Source organism: Schistocerca americana, chromosome 11, assembly GCF_021461395.2.
Source record: "Schistocerca americana isolate TAMUIC-IGC-003095 chromosome 11, iqSchAmer2.1, whole genome shotgun sequence".
In the NCBI taxonomy this organism is placed as follows: Eukaryota; Metazoa; Arthropoda; class Insecta; order Orthoptera; family Acrididae; genus Schistocerca; species Schistocerca americana.
Window position 1 is genome coordinate 81,591,072 of NC_060129.1, and position 21,956 is coordinate 81,613,027.

At 40.4% G+C, this 21,956-nt stretch overlaps 1 protein-coding gene across 1 annotated transcript in view; it reads left to right on the plus strand.

The window, feature by feature from the left end:
- The window catches only part of LOC124553637 (E3 ubiquitin-protein ligase MIB2), a 219,376-nt gene that overhangs the window by 43,043 nt on the left and 154,377 nt on the right, over positions 1 to 21,956 (plus strand). The window contains exon 5 of the mRNA XM_047127508.1: positions 7,316 to 7,501. Coding sequence (XP_046983464.1) covers positions 7,316 to 7,501 — 186 coding nt within the window. The remainder of the gene's footprint in view (positions 1 to 7,315; positions 7,502 to 21,956) is intronic.

Consider the following 21,956-nt stretch of genomic DNA (forward strand, 5'->3'; position numbering starts at 1 on the left):
GGTTTAAGAGTGGGATTAAAATTCAAGGTGATAGGACATCAGTGGTAACATTTGCTGATTACATTGCTATCCTCAGTGCAAGTGAAGAAGAATCACATGATCTGTTGAATGGAATGAATAGTGTAATGAATATGGAATATATATTGAGTAAACTGGAAAAGGGCAACAGTAAAGAAGTAGCAGAAATGAGAATAGTGAGGAACTATTAAAAATTGGTGGTCACGAAGGTAAAAATTTTGCTACCTTGGAAGCAAAATAACCCATGTCACATGAAACAAGGAGGATACAAAAAGCAGATTAGCACAGAGGAAGAAGGCATTCCTGGCCAACAGAAAACTACTGTGTAGTGTAAGATGAGCTTCTTCAGAGTAGCATTTTCTGCTGTTGTACTTCTGGCTTAGTGGAAGATGTTCTTGAGAGTGTAAAAACGTTGTTTACGTAGCTAGCTTCTAGAGAATTTCCACTGTGCGCACTTCGATTTTGGTTTGTGCTGAGACCGTGAGTGAGTGAAGTGCTAGCACAGGACATTGGAATGTGTGCTGCTGTCAAAAGTCTCTACCTGCTGTGGTAGCGGCGTTCGTACTTCAGTGTTGTGTCTTGGCAGTGTTTTGGAAGGCATAGAGGAAGCAACCCTGCCAATAATGTAAACACTGGCAGAAACAGTTGATAGAAGATGGGGAGAAATGTCATTCTCATTTGTGCTGGTCTGAGATTCACTTTAAACATGTTGTTCTGGGTAATAAGAGATTTGTTACGTAATGTTGTAAATGTCAAATATCAGAACAGTCAGATACAGAACAGTTCTTTAAAAAAAAGACAGTTACATCATTTTGTTGTGAATTGGCGTAAATGTGAGTGCTCTTACAGCCATCTGTAATATAACGTGGCAAAAAATGATTTTGTATGGTCAGGTTTGCGATGTGTATCGTTGCTTAACACAAGAAAACGGAATACCACATCATATTACGGATATCCTCCACCAAATAAATGATACATATCATGTGTAATCCAGGGTGCTGCTTCTTAATGCTGCCGTAGGTTCATCTTGATGTTACTGCATCACCACTAAGGAATCGTGCAATGGAAGAAATAAGCTCCAGGAATTCGTGTTCACAACAAGTTTCATTTCGCACGCTAGATGTTCGGGGGCAAACTACATGTAAAATTGACTTAACACTGTCTTGTGACTGCTGTCAAACTGAACCCCAACAGAGATATGGCAGCTTACAAATCACCTTTATTTATGTGAATTTAAACAAGTACTGACATTGTTACAGATGAAATTTTTAGGTTTAACAATTAAAACTTTTACATACGTCTTCCAAAATTACGTAGAAATTTACGTGAAATAACATTGAATAATTTCATTCAAAGACAGGAAAGAATCCGTTTCTATTAGGACTGTAATTTTCACGTTTTATCATTACAGCAATATATTTGGTTAATTTGCATATATTATTTTACTTACTTAAAAGATAATAATCCCATCATTTTCAGATGAACAGAGGGATTAGTTTTGTTTAATGAAAGGCTGAGATTCAATTAATTAAATTTTGTACGAGTAAAAACTTTATGTTTCTGTATAGTTGTAATTACAATTCCATTAGGCTTTATCCTGACTGAAAAATTATCATGTCATATTACAATTATGGATACAATTTCTTTTTTAGTTTGAAAACATAAAAATAGCTGTCTTTTTATGACTACAAATATCGAAACTTTAATCGTTAATTACTCCATAATTACAATAGCAGTTATATATCATGTGCCTGAAGTTCGTATAATGTACAAATTGTGATGGTACATCAGCTTTTAACCCAACATGTTTCCTTCCTTCTGCATATTGGTGAGGCCCAAGATAAACAATGTCAAAACAATAATTTAAATTAATGCAGCTTATTAATTTGCTGCAAAAGAAAATCTTCAGTGTATTTGAATCCAGATAACCAGAAAAGACAAAATCAAAGCAGCATACTGATATTACACATATGCCCTCTTCAGGAGAGTGGGGATCAGACTGGTAAAAGGATATAGGATCACAAAGGGGGTGTGGTATTACACTTCGACACTGCCGTTAGAGACAAAGCCCTACGGCACAATTAGTGGTATAGTGTGGCAGGTCCACTGTGTGAAGAAACCACAACAGTGAGATGACAGATCATTAGTGAAGTTGTTGGTTCAGTTACAACTCGCAACCAGAGCTTTAACACTTCAAATGGTATCAAACATAGGTTGTAATTTGATCAAGAAATGTCTGAGAATGTACATTTGGAGCACAGCGGTATATAGTAATGGATTGTGGGCAGTGGGAAAACTGCAGCAGAGGATAATTGAAGCATTTGAGATGCGGTGCTATACAAGAATGTTGAAAATCAGGTGGAATACAAGGGTGGTTTGAAAAGTTCTCAGAACGGAATAGAAAAAAAGCACTTATAGCACTGAAACTATTTTATTTTTCAATGTAGTCTTCTTGTAGATTAATCTTGTAGATTAGTGCCTTGATCCCATCTCGAAAAATGAGTTTGCTCCAGGCCTGCAAAATAGTTGTCAACTCCGGCTATCAATATTTTGTTTGAAGTGAATATTCATCCACCAAGAAAAATTTTCAGTTTTGGGAAGAGGTGGAAGTCTGACGGAACCATATCAGGTAAACAAGACGGGTGGTGGCAACAATTCATATCTCAGTTTGCATAATATTGCCACAGTGACGGCACATGTGTGCTGGCACACGTCAAGAGTCATGGCATCCATCTTGCAGATAATGTTTTCATTTCTAATTCTTCAGTTAAAATGAGATACACGCTTTCAGGTGACATCTGGCAGGTGTGAGCAATTTCACGCACTTTCAATCGGCGATCCTCCGTGACCATTTCGTGCACTTCTGCAATGATTTCTGGAGTAGTGACACATCTCGGCCAACCTCTGCGTGGATCGTCATCTGAGCTCTCCCGACCAAATTTAAATTAGTGTGTCCACTTGGCAACAGTTGAATATGAAGGAACAGAATCCCCCAGTGTGTTCTGGAAATTGGCACGAATATCCTTTACTTTCATACATTTCTTTACGAAGTACTTAATCACTGCTCGAATCTCGAATTTTTTTTTTCTTTCCCCCATCTTCGCAAATCACCGTGCGGGAACAACAACAGGGCCGTGTCACCACCACAGTTCTCTTCTAAGAGCACATGTATACAGGCAACATCGTGTTTCCAGGCAACATCCGGATGAACATCATGTGAACAACTCATTGCAGTAGTGCTGGCCTCTCGTGGTGATTCCAAGAACTTTTCAAACCAGCCTCGTAATAAGATAAGAAATAAGGTCAAGGCTTATGACACCAGGGAATCACCTATTTGGTACTTAGGGAGGTGTAGGGGGTAGAAACTGTAGGGAAAAACAAAGATTGGAGTACATCCAGCAAATAACTGAGGACACAGGGTGCAAGTGCTAGTCTGAGATGAACAGATTGCTACAGGAGAAGGATTCGTGGCAGGTGGCATCAAACCAATCAGAAGACAAATGAATCGAAATGTGCAGTTACAAATTGTGAAAGCAGGAATGGTTACATTTCATTGGTAGGTCACGTAATGTCGGAGACAGTGCACGCTGTTGACAGAAATTCTGGCCCGAGTGTCTCAATACTCACACAGTGATCTGATCAGTGGTCCGTGTTGCATCCCTTGTATGTTGACATTCAGCCAGAGTCTGTGATGTCAGGTGGCACTTTTTATTAACGTGAAACCTCAATTCACACACAAAACTACTGATACACTACATGATCAAAAGTATGTGGACACCCCGAAAACATAAGTTCTTCATATTGGGTGCATTGTGCTGCCACCTACTGCCAGGTACTCCAAATCAACGACCTCAGTAGTCATTAGACATCGTGAGACAGCAGAATGGGGCGCTACGCATAACTCACGGACTTCGAACGTGGTCAGGTGATTGGGCGTCACTTGCGTCGTACATCTGTACGCAATATTCCCACACTCCTAAACGTCCCTAGGTCCACTGTTTCCGATGTGATAGTGAAGTGGAACTGTGAAGGGACATGTACAGCACAAAAGCGTACAGGCCGACCTCGTCTGCTGACTGACAGAGGCCGCCCACATTTGAAGAGGGCCGTAATGTGTAATAGGCAGACATCTATCCAGAACATCACACAGGAATTCCAAACTTTATCAGGATCCACTGCAAGTACTATGACAGATAGGCGGGAGGTGAGGAAACTCTGATTTCACAGTCGAGCGGCTGCTCATAAACCACACATCATGCCAGTAAATGCCAAACGACGCCTCGCTTGCTGTAAGGAGTGTAAACACTGGAAAAACATTGTGCGGAGTGACGAATCCCAGTACACAATGTGATGATGTAATGGCAGGGTGTAGGTATGGTGAATTCCCGGTGAACGTCATCTACCAGCGTGTGTGATGCTGGAGGCGGGGTGTTATGGTGTGGTCGTGTTTTTCATCAAGGAAGGTTGCACCACTTGTTGTTTTGCATGGCACTATTACAGCATAGGCCTACATTGATGTTTTAAGCACCTTCTTGCTTCCCACTGTTGAACAATTCGGAGATGGCGATCACATCTTTCAACACGATTGAGCACTTGTTCATAATGCACGGCCTGTGGCTGAGTGGTTATACAACAATAACGTCCCTGTAATGGACTGGCCTGCACAGAGTCCTGACCTGAATCCTATAGAACACCTTTGGGACGTTTCGGAACGCTGACTTCGTTCCAGACCTCACCCACTGATGTAGATACCTCTCCTCGATGCAGCACTCTGTGAAGAATGGGCTTCCATTCCCCAAGAAACCTTCCAGCACCTGGCTGAACGTATGCCTGTGAGACTGGAAGCTGTCATTAAGGCTAAGGGTGGACCAACACCATATCGAGTTCCAGCATAACCGTTGGAGGGTGCCACGAACTTGTACGTCATTTTCATCTAGGTGTCTGGATACTTTTGATTACATAGTGTATATAGATTTCTGAGAACTGGTACAGAATAATAAAGATGATATGAGTAGAATTTAGATTTGTGGATCGTACATGTTGTTCTGCCAGGATTTCTGTTTATGTTAAATTAGGGAAGTTCTCATTCTGTAAGAGGAAAAAATTGTTATAATACTCATACATCCAAATATTTTCAGATGGCCTAGCCTAATCATGTATTTCAATATTGTTGTCACCCAACCACCTCTACACAAATGAAATGAAACTGCTCTCTATGGAACTATTAGTGTGCAACTAGTTGTTGTTGTTGTCTCTTGCTTTAAAACTAGTTTGATCCAGCTTTCCATGCTAGTCCATCATGTGCAAGCCTTTTCATGTCTGCATAACTACATGCATTCGAACCTGCTTGCTATAGTCAAACCTGGGTTTCCCTCTACAATATTTACCTCTCCAATCTTTTTTTCCATTATCAAATTGACTATTATTTGAAGCCTCGGGAAGTGTCCTATCAAATGATTCCTTCTTTTACTCAAGTTGTACCATAAAGACCTTTTCTTCCCAGTTCAATCAGTACCTTCTAATTTCCCATCCAAAAAAATAGACAGAAGCATTTGCTCACTTTTAAACGTGTTAACCTGTAAATGGTGTAATCATATAAAGCTTATATGCATCTATAGTTACAATGTTACGGTATTCTAATTAAGTTATAATATGTTAAATGGAGGCATTCATTTAAGTTATTAATTTAGTAATGGACGTGATTATACAAAACTGACCTATTCTAATACAGTATGCCACAAGAGTCAACCTAACAACTTTATAAAAGATTACAATTTATATTTTTGTTTATTGTAGTTATTTATTGCATTCTTCAGTTTATTGAGAGACACTGAGTAGACATAGACCAGCATTCTCCTGTAGTGCACCACATTGAAAGGGCTTCTTTTCTTATCCCTTTCTATTAGCTACGTTTCACTTCATTGTGACACTACACTCCAGACAAATATTCCTTATACTTAAATTTGTACTCATTGCTAAAACGTTTCTCTTTTTCAGGGAAGTTTTTCTTATTATTGCCAGTCTGCATTTTATATCTTCTTTACTACTGGGACTGTGAGTTATTTTAATAGCAAAAATCAACTGCTACTTTTAATAACTAAGTGCCTAATGTAATTTCTTTGTCACCCAATTTAATTCAATTACTCCCCATTACTATTGTTTATCTTTAGATGATGATTAACATGTAACCTCTTTTCAAGACATTATTCATTCTGTTCAGTGAAATTCCTTTGCCATCACTGACAGAAATACAATGTCATTGGTGAGCAGTATAGTTTTTATTTCTTCTCCCAGAACTTTAATTCACTCTCCAGATTTATTCTTGGTTTGCTTTACTGTGTGTTCAATGTACAGACTGGATAATGTTGGGAAGAGGCTACAACCCTGTCTCACTCCCTTCTCAACTGCTGCATCCATTTCGTGTCTTTTGATGTGTACAGTGATTCCTGTGAAAATTGAAGATAATGTTTTGCTCCTTGTATTTTATTTATACAGTGCAAGTCAAAAGGAATATACCATACTAATTAGAAATGGCTATAACCAAATTATGCATAGTTGTACAACAATTAGAATGAAAAAAGTTCAATTTTTTTCTTACATACATTAGAGAAGTTCTGAGTGACTCCCCTGGATATCTAAGAGATGTTCAGCTTCACACCATACATTCTGAAGCAAATGTGGAGACACTGATGTGAGTGCATTACGAACGCGAACGTTGTTTCGGATTTGTTTTCAACGAAGGAGGCATATGCACAAAGTCTTTCGAATGAATCTCATAAAAATAAATCCACATTTAGTTTGGAGATCTAAGGTGGCTAGGAGCAGAACATAACTTTGTCATTTTTAGTACAACCAATCTGTCAGCGTGGAGTAAGTCAGTTTAAAAATGTGTGTACCTCCATACCCCAAGGGGGTGTTTTCGCAATGATCAAAATTTTGAGTATTCTTTTACATTCTCTGTGATTCGTACTTGTGTATAGCTATGCATTAAATAATTTATAGTCGGTATATATCTTGTGAAAAGTGCTGTGAGAGATGTATGTGCTATGTCAACTGTATCTATGACATTCAGATAATTAATATTTTGCTAACCTGGAGGTGGCCTCAAAACTGAAAAGTAAAAAAATTATTTAAGTTGACTAAGTGTAGTATGAAGTTTCTTCAGTCTGCCATATGAATTTCTGTTTCTTCCTGCAACTGCAAAATGGAAGATGACTACCTGTAACCTTGTTCGATTGCTGGCACATAACTGTTTGAAAGTGCGAGGGCGAGGTATTCACGTTCACACACGTTACAGGGAAGACCGGTAGAGTGATCGACATTCACGGCTGGGACAACGAATCGGGACGGTCGGTGGCGAACGTGACGTGGACGTCGGGCTCGACCAACGTGTACCGTGTCGGGCACCGCGGCAAGGTGGACCTGAAGTGTGTGCAGGAGGCGTCGGGAGGTTCCTACTACAGGGATCACTTGCCTGTGCTCGGTACGTGGAGTCGTGGTAGTGTACTGAGAATATTAGCTACAGCTTAAAGTGCTTCAGTTTTCACTACTGATTGTGTTCATTGAACATAATTGGGTGATGCGTAGTCCAATGTGACCAGTTGCTTCATCTTTAGGAGTGGAAATGTGAACACACACACATACGAGGTGTGATTGGTAAGTAACAGGAATTTTTGTTTTTCTTAAATTAACTTCATTTATTCACTACCAACTACTACTTTGTCCCCTTGAAAGTAATTCCACCCCCCCCCCCCCCAGATACAATACACCAGTGCCAGTGCTTTGTCCAATCTGGGAAGCACTTCTGGAACTCGCCTTTCATTATGGTGTTCAGCGATTCTGTTTTCGTCTCATCATTGGTGGCAAAATTGTGTCCCTTCATTGTTCTCTTCATCCTCGGGCGAAGAAAGTAGTAGTAGAGGGCCACGATTGGTGTATGTGATGCCTGAAGCAACGTAACAATTTTTTCCACCCCCCCCCCCCCCCCCCCAAAAGATCAGAAACGAGCATAGATGTATAAGTGGGAGCATAATCATGAAGCAATTTCTGCGAGTGGTTTTGCCACAATTCTCGTTGTTTTCTTCGGTTTCCTCCATGTAAATGGCACATAATTTCGAGGTAGTATTCCTTATTGACCGTACGGCCATAAGGCAGGAACTCATGATCTACTATTCCATTGTAAAAACTTGTCTCTCTCTCTCTCTCTCTCTCCTTTTTTTTTTCACCCCCCTTCAGACGCTTTCCATTGGGACATTTGGGCCTCAGTTTCAATGCCACACCTGTATACCCATGTTTCATCACCTGTTGTAACCTCCATCAGAAGTTCTCGATCATTGTCGACTTCATTAAGCAATTTCTGAGTGATATGTACGTGGTGAGCAAAGATGAGCAGACACGTGTGCAAAGTAGTGTGCTGGAGAGTGAGTTAGTAGGAAAAAGTGAGGGGCAAGAAGGGGGCGGGGGAGAGGGGCTTCAGTGAAAGATGGTGAAGAATAATGGAAAAGGCCATTCTTTTTTATTTTATTTTTGTCATTTTATATAGTGTATGGTTCTCCAATATTTATTTGGTCATTGAGCAACAGTTTATTTTGTTTGTGCTTTTTCTACAAGGGAGGTTTTTTTTTTTTTTTTTTTTTTTGGAAAAGGAAGAAGGTGTCTGTCTTTACTGTTTCTTTTGATGTTCATATCTTTTTCAATGGAGCTTGCTCTGTGGTATTCCTGTTTAAGATGGTTTTTACCATATTTCCATGTTCTGATGCGTCCCTTGTATCTTGTATCAAATAGCATTTGTTTACTTCTCCCTAATGTGGAAAGTTGCTTCATCACTTAACGTGATGTGTTGGGTGAAAGTGTTATCATTGTCAATAGCATTCTGAAACTCGTCAGAAAAAGCCACATTTTTGCGTCTGTCATCATGACATAGAGCCTGTAACAGCTGTAGCGTTTACAGCTTCGTAACCAACTGACATTTTGAAACATGCCAAATTGATGTTGTAAGCAGTTGTAACTCCTCACTGGAATTATGAGTCAGTTTTGTAGGACCATGTTGGAAAGCAGTTTGAATTTGTGTGATAGTTTTGTTACTAACACGAGGGTGAGAAAGACTCCTTCTTTATGTAGACATTGTGTGTCTACAAACTGTTGATACTGACCACGAATGTTCCGTCCATTTGGAGGATCGGTACCACAACCTGAACTGTATTTCTCTATACTCGCGGAATTGCACTTCACAAACTTAAGGGCACAAAATGATTTCTGGTTTGGAGTAGTCATTTTGCAATGTGTGACAGCAACTGAGCAAATAGAGGACAACAAACTTCTACTGGCAATGAATATAAACTATACAGTATATTCATCCCTCCAATAACTCAGCCGTGGTGCTTCTAACTAAATAAAAAATAATAATTTTACAAATTTGGCTTGGCTTGCTTAAAAATTGTATATGCTGGGAGATTACAATTACTTTTGTTCTAGTTATAACAGTAAATTCCTACACGAGGCTGCAATGCGATTTTGCTACATCTTTGGTTCATAAATTGTTATAAAAAAAATTTCTTTTGTATGAAATGCTAATGAGATAAATATTGCAATGTTTCATAATTTATGTTAATAAATGTCTTTCATAAAATAGATCTACTCCAAGCCAAAGTTATCTGTAATATCGGCTTGTGGAATTTGAATAAGATCACAAAAGATATTTGACCGTACTGCCTATAATGAAAATGATCAAGGTTTTTTTAACGTGATTTCGAAAATTGCAGATTGCTCCTCCAGATACACACTATGGTTAAATGTCGGTGAAGCAAACTTGGAACTCTCCCATAAAAACCTCATCTTTAAAATATGCTACTTGCCTCGCAGTATTTTTGAAATTATGTTGTAACTGAGATTGCATAAATAATATACATGATTTTGAATAACACTTGGCTTTCAAATTACACTTTGTGATCAAAGGTATCCGGACACTCCCACCTACTACCAGGTACTCCGTATCAACGACTTGAGTAGTCTGTAGACATTGTGAGCGGGCAGAATGGGGCTCTGCGGAACTCACGGACTTCGAATGTGGTGAGGTGATTGGGTGTCACTTGTGTCATACGTCTGTACGCGAGATTTACACACTCCTAAACATCCCTAGGTACACTGTTTCCGATGTGATAGTGACGTGGAAACATGTAGGGACACGTACAGCACAGAAACATACAGGCCGACCTCGTCTGTTGACTGACAGAGACTGCTGACAGTTGAAGAGAGTTGTAATGTGTAATAGGCAGACATATATCCAGACCGTCACACAGAAATCCCAAACTGCATCAGGATCCACTGCAAGTATTAAGACAGTTAGGCGGGAGGTGAGAAAACGTGAATTTGGTGGTCGAGTGGCTGCTCATAAGCCACACATCACGCCGGTAAATGCCAAACGATGCCTCGCTTGGTGTAAAGAGCGAAAACATTGGACGATTGAGCAGTGGAAAAACGTAGTGTGGAGTGACTAATCATGGTACACAATGTGGAAATCTGATGGCTGGGTGTGGGTATGGCGAATGCCCGATGAGCTTCATTTGCCAGTGTGTGTAGTGCCAACAGTAAAATTTGGAGGCGGTGGTGGTATGGTGTGATTGTGTTTTTTATAGAGGGGGCTTGCACCCACTTTTGTTTGGCATGGCAGTATCACAGCACAGGCCTACATTGATGTTTTAAGCACTTTCTTGCTTCCCACTGTTGACAAGCAATTTAGGGATAGCGATTGCATCTTTCAACACAGCCAAGCACCTGTTCATAATGCACAGCCAGCGTTGGAGTGCTCGAACGACAATAACGTCCCTGTAATGGACTGGCCTGCACAGAGTCCTGACCTGAATCCAATAGAACACCTTTCGGGTGTTTTGGAATGCTGACTTCATGCCAGGCCTCACCGACTGATGTAGATAACTCTCCTCCGTGCAGCACTCTGTGAAGAATGAGCTGCCACTCCCCAAGAAACCTTCCAGCACCTGATTGAACGTATGCCTGCGAGAGTGGAAGCTGTCATCAAGGCTAAGGGTGGGCCAACACCATATTGAATTCCAGCGTTACCAATGGAGGGCGCCACGAACTTGTAAGTCATTTTCAGCCAGGTGTCCGGATACTTTTGATCACATAGTGTATATTTTTGATATAATGCTAACATTAATTCTGCAATTAACAGCAATTAGAGTGAAACCAGCAAAGGGAAATGATGCAAATGAGAATTTGAATGCTAATGAAAGACACTATGTTTTTTCGTAACTGATATACGGATTGTGAAAAAACATTCTCTTCATGTTACGATGTAACTTGTATTGTCTCTGTATGATTTAGTTTTTCCTTACTCGTACATAATCTTAACAAGAGTGCTGGTACATTATGATTACTTATACATAACAAACAAAACATGAAAACTACACTCCTGGAAATGGAAAAAAGAACACATTGACACCGGTGTGTCAGACCCACCATACTTGCTCCGGACACTGCGAGAGGGCTGTACAAGCAATGATCACACGCACGGCACAGCGGACACACCAGGAACCGCGGTGTTGGCCGTCGAATGGCGCTAGCTGCGCAGCATTTGTGCACCGCCGCCGTCAGTGTCAGCCAGTTTGCCGTGGCATACGGAGCTCCATCGCAGTCTTTAACACTGGTAGCATGCCGCGACAGCGTGGACGTGAACCGTATGTGCAGTTGACGGACTTTGAGCGAGGGCGTATAGTGGGTATGCGGGAGGCCAGGTGGACGTACCGCCGAATTGCTCAACACGTGGGGCGTGAGGTCTCCACAGTACATCGATGTTGTCGCCAGTGGTCGGCGGAAGGTGCACGTGCCCGTCGACCTGGGACCGGACCGCAGCGACGCACGGGTGCACGCCAAGACCGTAGGATCCTACGCAGTGCCGTAGGGGACCGCACCGCCACTTCCCAGCAAATTAGGGACACTGTTGCTCCTGGGGTATCGGCGAGGACCATTCGCAACCGTCTCCATGAAGCTGGGCTACGGTCCCGCACACCGTTAGGCCGTCTTCCGCTCACGCCCCAACATCGTGCAGCCCGCCTCCAGTGGTGTCGCGACAGGCGTGAATGGAGGGACGAATGGAGACGTGTCGTCTTCAGCGATGAGAGTTGCTTCTGCCTTGGTGCCAGTGATGGTCATATGCGTGTTTGGCGCCGTGCAGGTGAGCGCCACAATCAGGACTGCATACGACCGAGGCACACAGGGCCAACACCCGGCATCATGGTGTGGGGAGCGATCTCCTACACTGGCCGTACACCACTGGTGATCGTCGAGGGGACACTGAACAGTGCACGGTACATCCAAACCGTCATCGAACCCATCGTTCTACCATTCCTAGACCGGCAAGGGAACTTGCTGTTCCAACAGGACAATGCACGTCCGCATGTATCCCGTGCCACCCAACGTGCTCTAGAAGGTGTAAGTCAACTACCCTGGCCAGCAAGATCTCCGGATCTGTCCCCCATTGAGCATGTTTGGGACTGGATGAAGCGTCGTCTCACGCGGTCTGCACGTCCAGCACGAACGCTGGTCCAACTGAGGCGCCAGGTGGAAATGGCATGGCAAGCCGTTCCACAGGACTACATCCAGCATCTCTACGATCGTCTCCATGGGAGAATAGCAGCCTGCATTGCTGCGAAAGGTGGATATACACTGGACTAGTGCCGACATTGTGCATTCTCTGTTGCCTGTGTCTATGTGCCTGTGGTTCTGTCAGTGTGATCATGTGATGTATCTGACCCCAGGAATGTGTCAATAAAGTTTCCCCTTCCTGGGACAATGAATTCACGGTGTTCTTATTTCAATTTCCAGGAGTGTATGTAAAAACTCGTTCACTTAAGAGAAGAGGTGGCACATCCAGCTATCTATAGTTTTGACAACATAATACTTTGTCATACATGTATCCTTTTTGAAACACCCTGTATATTGGAAAGAGAGGAGGATGCGTTAACATAGATTAAGTCCAGGAGGGTGTTGGGATGTGTCGTAGAGCGAGTTCCAATCTCCAGAGATCAGGGACACTACTATGAATTGAGAGGATCTATACTGCCTGTGTAATGCAGCAGTAATAGGCACTCCGCTCCCATCAATTATGCTGCTGGCTGCTGAGTGTCCCTAAGGCAGATAGTTCTTCTGTGCCTATTTGTGCACTCAGTCAGTTTTGTGGTGGCCATTCCTGTGGCATACAGGAACTGGTCACCTTGTGGATACCCAGTTGTGTAGCACGCTCTACAGCGTAACGGATGGTATCTGGGTGTCTGCTACTGCCACATCTACATCTACATCCATACTCTGCAAGTCACCTGACAGTGTGTGGAGGAGGGTACCTTGAGTACCTCTATCGGTTCTCCCTTCTATTCCAGTCTCGTATTGTTCGTGGAAAGAAGGATTGTCGGTATGCCTCTGTGTGGGCTCTAATCTCTCTGGTTTTATCCTCACGGTCTCTTCGTGAGATATACGTGGGAGGGACCAATATACTGCCCGACTCTTCGGTGAAGGTATGTTCTCGAAACTTCAACGAAAGCCCGCACCGAGCTACTGAGCTTCTCTCCTGCAGAGTCTTCCACTGCAGTTTATCTATCATCTCTGTAACGATTTCGCGATTACTAAATGATCCTGTAACGAAGCGCGCTGCTCTCCGTTGAATCTTCCCTATCTCTTCTATCGACCCTATCTGGTACGGATCCCACACTGCTGAGCAGTATTCGAGCAGTGGGCGAACAAGCGTACTGTAACCTACTTCCTTTCTTTTCGGATTGCATTTCCTTAGGATTCTTCCAATGAATCTCAGTCTGGCATCTGCTTTACCGACGATCAACTTTATATGATCATTCCATTTTAAATCACTCCTAATGCGTACTCCCAGATAATTTATGGAATTAACTGCTTCCAGTTGCTGACCTGCTATATTGTAGCTAAATGATAAGTGATCTATCTTTCTATGTATTCGCAGCACATTACACTTGTCTACATTGAGATTCAGTTGCCATTCCCATGTGGGCCATTTGGATGCTCCCACCTAATCCCCCCCCCCCCCCCCCCCCCCACCCCTCTCTCTCTCTCTCTCTCTCTCTCTCTCTCTCTCTCACTCTGTTTAGTCGATTCTGGCTTTCCGTGGCCCCTGAACTGGAGCACGTCAATTTCTTCTGTCCTGTAACTTCTCCCAAAGGCTTTCCAGGAGGGGATCCGTTACTTCTGTAACACTATTGATTCCTCTCGCCCTTTGCCCTCCTCTTCCCTTTATGCCTTAGATCTTCCCCATCATTAACTTCTTTTGCAGCAAGTCGTGTCTTTTTGTAACATGCTCAATGTAGGTCAGTTTTTGTTTCATTGTCAGACCTGCCAGGTAGCAGTCTGGTTTCGTTAGCTGTAATATTGACCTAATAGCATCAGGGTTGGAAAAGAACAAGATATTGTCCTATTTCCAAATGGCATAGAAGAACTTCAAGTATTGGTTAGTGAACTTGCATTAGTGTGCTCTGAAGTTGGACTAAAAATGAACATTGATAAAACCAAGATAATGATAAGTGGATGGACACCTGAGGAAAGTATATCAGTTGGACATACACAACTCCAAAGAGTCACAGAAAATATCTATCTGATTCAACTGACAAGCATGAAAGGAGATTTGAAACGAGAAATATTGTGATCAATTAAATTGGGCTGGCAAGCTTATGGGAGGCACTCTTTAATTTTGAAATCTAAGATGTCAGTTGAGTTGAAGAAATCTATTTTTGACCAATATATATTGCCAGTAATAACTTATGGCTGTGAAACATGTACATTAAATGAGTTCATTGTTAGGAAGCTAACAGTAGCCGAAGGAGGATTGTGGAAAGATCAGATTACACAAAAAAAGACAGGAAGAAGTTGAAATAAGAGACGAGCAACGAAGGTCACCAACATAATGGAAAGAGTGAATACATTCAAATGGCAGTGGGTTGGCCGCTTTGTTCAAACAAAAGATGTTAGATGGTCTAAACAAGTCCTAGACTGGAGGCCAATTTACCAAAAAAGACCTAGAGGAAGACCACCAGACAGATTGGACAGAGATATAAGGAATCAGTGGGATTCAGTTGGCAACAGAAAGCTTAGGATCAGAAGAAATGGAAGATCTTACTGGGATGCTTCATTACCGGCTGACTCAAGGAGGCCACATCATTAAGTGATAGAACTGGCTGATGATGATGAAGAATATTGACCAATCGTTCTATTTCTAGCCCGTGGAACTCTGCGGTGTTGGAGGGAACTCCTCAATTTCGAGGTGTCTATTCTATGCTGGTCAGTCGTTCTTATGGGCTGTGTCTCACATCCGTAAATCACAACTGGAAAGTCCGTAGTCCCTACTTTATGAACCTTTGTTGTTAAAGTTATGTCTCTACTCCTTATAATTAAGGTTGGACATTTCCCTCTGCCAAGTAGCTAGTGTCTCTTGATTTTTTGGCTACAGTCACCATTGGCAGAAATCTGAGAGCCTAGATAATTGAACATAAAAACAACCTCCCTTATTTCTCCTCTTGTATGCCACGAAGTGATAGGTATAGTTGGCATAATTTTAATTTTCTTGACATTCAGCGCTAGACCAGCCTATGCACTTTCTTCTTTCACCTTCATTGAGGGGATCTTTACTTTAACTTCACTGTCTGCCATCATAATGGTATTTATATTTATCTGAGCTATTTTAATTCAGATTTTTTCTTCATGTAACCTTGCATTCCTCATAATGTGCTCTGCATACAGATTGAATACCCAATATTACTATCTCACAAATCGGTAGCAGGGGAAAAAAATTTATTTTGTTTGGCCATCTAGGACTTGTTTGGCAGTGAACTTTGCTTTATTTGAAGCCCATATTTCCTTCATTCTTTGTAAATGGGCTTGCTTACACTTCTCTGTCCAAGGGCCCCGCATATTCCTTTTGGTTGTTCTGCTCTGTAACGCCTGTTTGTCACTGTCTTGCTGTGGGGGAAATATCTCTGTCACAGGCATTTTTGGGTTTAATTTGTAGGTGTTGGAGATCGTCTTTGGTATTTCTGAACTGGGGCATTGTGATTTTGAGGTTTGAATAAAAAAAGTGAAAGATCTTCTTGTCAACTTGTTTCCATCCATTCGTTTGAAGTGACCATAAAACTGTACGTGTCTTTGGCAACTCTCTCTCTAATTTTCTCTGTTTTGACATAGACTTGCTTTTGGGAACTTCTTTGGTTGATGCTGTTCTTGTAATTGGATCCCGTGATTCCCGTAATAATTCTGCACCCTCTTTTCTCCAGTTCTTCAAGGAGGCCTCTTTTTACATTTAGAGATAGGCATTCAGCTGCATATGTATTTGTTCCTTATCCCTAGAGTGGGCACGCCTAAGTATAAAGTGCGCCATCGACAAATAACGGTGTCTCCTACCGTTCCCTCATTGTTTTACAAGTGTGAGCCAATACCTGTTCCTTCATTGTTGCTTCAGCTAACACAGTGCTAAGTTGTGCTGTCATATTCCAAGTGAGCCACAGTGCTGTGCAATAAACAGCAAGCTAGGTGAGGAAAAATTTACAGTCTATTCAAGAAAATGAGCCCGATTCTGAGCTAGTGGCACACTCCACAGTGAGGCAGTTGTCTACAAGAAAAATAGCAACCGAATAAGCATGAGAATAGAATAGAAGTTTATTGTCTCGTAACATACAATTTCAAGCTATTCCCTTAATTTACCAGAGACTCATCAAAAAACAAAAACTTGTTCACAATTTTCCTTATAATATCATTAATATAATATATTGTACTGAACAGTTAATTAGTGAAGCAATTAATAATAAGTTTTCTTCAAAAGTAACAAACGTTTAAAAATTGACAGTCCGTGTTTAATTCAAACCAGGTATCTAGTTTTTCTAAAGTATTTATTACAGTTTGGGGAATTTGGTCAGTACTGTTACATGCAGTGATTACAGATGTTTCATCTGCAAATAAAACTGAGTGACACTCAATAATTAAATCACTGAAGACTAAGAGCTGTCATGGATGTGATGGAGTGCCTAGCAGAATATTAAAGTATTGTGCTGCACATGTTAGCCCTGTATTTAGCCATATTTGTAATTTTTCCTATAGTAAAGTCGCTTGATAAAAAGGGAGAAAAGGATAATGTAGACAATTTTAGACATGTTTCTATGTCATCAGTGTTTGCTAAAGTTATTAAAAGGGCTATGTACGTAAGAATAATTGATCATTTTATATCACATAATTTGCTATCAAATGTACAGTTAGGCTTTAGAAGTGGTTTAACAGCTGAAAATGCTAAATTCTCTTTTCTTTGTGTGGTATCAGATGGGTTAAACAAAAGGTTTTGAACACTAGGCATATTTTTTGATTGTGTTGATCACAAAATATTGCTCCAGAAGTTGGACCATTACGGAATACAGGGAGTAGCTCACAATTAGTTCACCTCTTTAGCAACAGACAGCGAAAGGTCATTATTCACAGTGTTGAGAAACTGCTGTGATGTGGGGTCTGAATGATGTACGCTCAAATGGGGGGGTGCCCCAGGGATCAGTGTTGGGGCCACTCCTGTTTGTTATTATGTAATTGATATGCCCTCTAGTATTATGGGTACACTAGCTTGGTAGTAAAGGATGTTGTGTGTAACATTGGCTCGGTTTCAAATTGTGCAGTTCATGACATAAGTTTGTGGTTTGGAGAAGATAAACTAACACTAAATCGCAGTAAGACTCAGTTTTTACAGTTTCTAACAGACAATTCAACGAAACCCGACATTTTAATTTCACTGAATGGGCATATGATTAGCGAAACTGAACAGTTCAAATTTCTAGGTGTTCAGATAGATTGGAAACTGTAGTGGAAAGCCCACATTCAGGATCTTGTTCAAAGACTTAATGCCGCCATTTTTACTGTTTGAACAGTATCTGGAGTGAGTGATCATTCGACATGAAAATTAGTCTACTTCGCTTATTTTCATTCGCTTATGTCATATGGTATTATATTTTGGGGTAACTCTTCCCATTCTAAAAGGATATTTTTGGCTCAGAAATGAGCGGTTCGGGCAATAAGTGGTGTAAGTTTACAAAGCTCTTGTCGACCCCTGTTCATGAGGCTGAGTGTTTTGACTCAGTTAATACTCGGCAGAAATCAAACCTGCATTAGGATCGAACTTCCTTAACCCTTTTGCTGAATGGTGTGCAGTATACTGCTGCATCCAGTTTCGGTAAGCTACAACAAGAATTCAAAAATCTTGGCAGTAACCCATGTTCTTTCAAATCAAAACTGAAGAGCTTCCTCATGGGTCACTCCTATTCTGTTGAGGAGTTTCTTGAAAAATTAAGCTGATTCTTGTTGTATTGTTGATTGTGTTTACTTAAACTTATGGCTTGACTTTTATGTTTTTCTGTTATTACTTTTATGTTGTAATTTCATTTACTGACACGTTCCATGACCTTGGAGATTTGCTCCTGAATTGGTCCTGTGGCAGTTGACATGCAATTAAGTAAAAAATAAGTACTTGCTCTCTCCTGCTCAAATTTTTATGTTGTCATTCATGAATTCTTCTACTGCATAATAACATTTCAGCACTAGTTTCTCATATAAGATTTTTTCAGAGTTTCTAAATTTATGCTGAGCAATTCTCTTCCTTTCACTTCGTTATAAATTTTCATATCCATATAATGTGGAGTTTGAGCAAAATGTTTTAAACTGTGGGTGGGAAGCATAAAGTTATTTTGATTTCTGGTGTTGTAATCGTGTTGAAAATGATTTGCTACAAATAAATCAGAGTTGGTGTAGATTTTTTTTTTTTTTTTTAGTGAGGTTCTATAGTTTTCAGTAACTCCATAAATAGAGCCCAATGATCAGAAAGTCCTAAACCTAAACAAAACTTATTTGCCTCGTTATAAGTATACCGTAATTGGTTAAAATATTATCTGTAAATGTTGCAGACATTTTGTTTACTCAAGTAAGATCAGTGAAATTAGCAAAGAAACCTCATATTTGAATCACATCACTGAATTTTGTTGAGTTTTTTTGGCTACACTGGCTAGATCTATGTTGAAATCAGCAGATATGACCCTTTTCTTGCTTTTGTTTTCAAGTTTTTGCAATAATCACTGGGATTTTGAACGAAAAGTGTTTCGTTATTTCTGTGCCTGGAATTATATACACAGATAAAATTACAATATTTTGCCCTAACTCTACACAGCAGCTTTCAAATATTCATTCTTCATTAAGGGAATCGAAATCAGTTCTTGCTCTATATTCCATTGATCTGTCCACAAGTATGCATGATCCTCCTCGTGTTAAATTACTCTTACAAAAGCTGCTGGCAACATAAAAATTATCAAAGTTATTTAAGATGTTGATACTATTCTTTGTAAGCCAGTATTGATCCAAGCATTCAATCTTGATATTTGGCATTTCTTACAAAATGACTTGCTAGTCATTAAGTTTTGTTTCTCTGCCATTTGTATAGTTCGAAATTAACCCATTTATGTTAAAGTGCATTATGACCGTATTGAATATTCCTAATGGCATCTGTTTTGAAATGCTGTTTGTGTATTTTTGTTTCAACTTTATTATCAATTTTTACACCCCAATATCTGCATGCTAGTTTCCCTTACTAAGTATGATCTTACAAATATCACTGTACATATTGTCGAATATTCCGATCCTGGCTTGTTTAGAAGCAGCCCTTCTTGTCTTAAACATTTATCACTGGTAAATTTATTTGAATCCACGAAAACTCCACCAAATCTGTTGAACTGCTCTCTGATGCAATTTGACTGGGATCAGAAGAAACTGTGCTGTTTAATGCTTTGAGCGGGTTGTTAGTGTGTTGTACCACTTGTACGTGGCAACAGAGTGATATAATGAAAGTTTATTTTATTATTGTTTAATTAAACAGTGTTTTACGCCATGTAATGTAAGTTTATTTTTTCATTGTTTGATTGAACTATGATTAAACTGTGATTGTGCTCGTATATTTTTACCATGGTAACATATAGACAGCTATTCTTTACATATGTACAAAGTACGCTGTGTGCCTGCTCAATTATAAGAAGCTACAAGCCCCCTCGAGGGTTAAGAGCTTCCTTGTCCATTTTATTTTTCATAATGGTCTCACCCAGGTACTTAAATGTTTCTACCCTGATGATTGTGTTTCATTGGGTAGGGTGGGAGGGGAGTTTCCTGTATTACAGCCCATCTGCAAACATAGAAATTTTTGTGTGATCTGTCACATTTAGTGGTATATCTCTTGACAAGTTTAAAGAGAAGCAAGGAGCCCAGAATGGGTTCGTCAATTCTTCCACTCACAGGTCAGTGGAATGAATTTTAATTTGTATTTTTGATAGAGTATCTCTATGGAGGAAAATGTTCTGTTAGTAATTATCTAGAGAATGTGACAATTGATAAGGTGATGTAGGATAACTGTTCATATTTATTGACATTGTTACTAAAATACTGATGGCAGATGTCCTTTTTATTTAGCTTTTGTTGTATTGTTAAAATTCAGAAATTTCTTGTACTTTTATTCATAGTCCTCGATATTCTTTATACTTGTATATGCTTTTCTCCCTTGCTTCTTTTGTTTAAAAAGAGCTTTACAATACCTAGAACAGGGGTGGCAAAGATTTTGGCTCACAGGCCGTGCCTTCTCAACCTCGCATCACATTTCCCCCACCGCCACACTTAGTTGTCCGAATGTGAGGAGGGGGAAGAGGGGAAAACAGCGAATGCGCTGCATTTAAATGGTAGTGCAGTTGCAGTGGCTGTGACTTCGTTTCATATTTCTCATTTTTGAACAACATAGATCACTAACAAAACAGGTTTTTGGTATCAATTAATTACTTTTTATATGCTGGGGATATAATATAATTTTTATCTGGTACAAACTATCGGGTGATGCTGAGGGAATTAGATTAGGAAATGAGACACTTAAAGTAGTAAAGGAATTTTGCTATTTAGGGAGTAAAATAACTGATGATGGTCGAAGTAGAGAGGATATAAAATGTAGACTGGCAATGGCAAGGAAAGCGTTTCTGAAGAAGAGAAATTCGTTAACATCGAGTATAGATTAAGTGTCAGGAAGTCGTTTCTGAAAATATTTGTATGGAGTGTAGCCATGTATGGAAGTGAAACATGGACGATAACTAGTTTGGACAAGAAGAGAATAGAAGCTTTCGAAATGTGGTGCTACAGAAGAATGCTGAAGATTAGATGGGTGGGTCACATAACTAATGAGCAGGTATTGAATAGGATTGGGGAGAAGATGTGTTTGTGGCACAACTTAACTAGAAGAAGGGATCGGTTGGTAGGACATGTTCTGAGGCATCAAGGGATCATCAATTTAGTACTGGAGGGCAGTGTGGGTGGTAAAAATCGTAGAGGGAGACCAAGAGATGAATACACTAAGCAGATTCAGAAGGATGTAGGTTGCAGTAGGTACTGGGAGATGAAGAAGCTTGCACAGGATAGAGTAGCATAGAGAGCTGCATCAAACCAGTCTCAGGACTGAAGACCACAACAACAACAAACAAACAATCGGCAAAAGCAGAGGTGCATACAATTTCACAGAGTTTCACACTCAGGTTGCCACGTAATCGTGACATATTTGGTTTCATAATCGAGAAAAGGTCTTTCGCACAAATATGTCAATGGAAATATTGTAGCACTTCCACAAATTCATTATGGAGACTTGGAAAATCTACCTGAAGAAAGCAATGCAGACATCCTGGACAGTTTTAATGTAAAAAAAGAATTGTCGTTGAAACGGAATTACTGTGCAGGTCAATCAGTTAAGTCTGCACATGCGCAGGTCACTTTCAATTGGAACGTCAGTCAGTCTCAAAAAGAGATGTAAGACTGACAGTGTCCTCAAAACCTTTATCAAACTATCCTTTAAATTATGCAAGACCACAATGAAT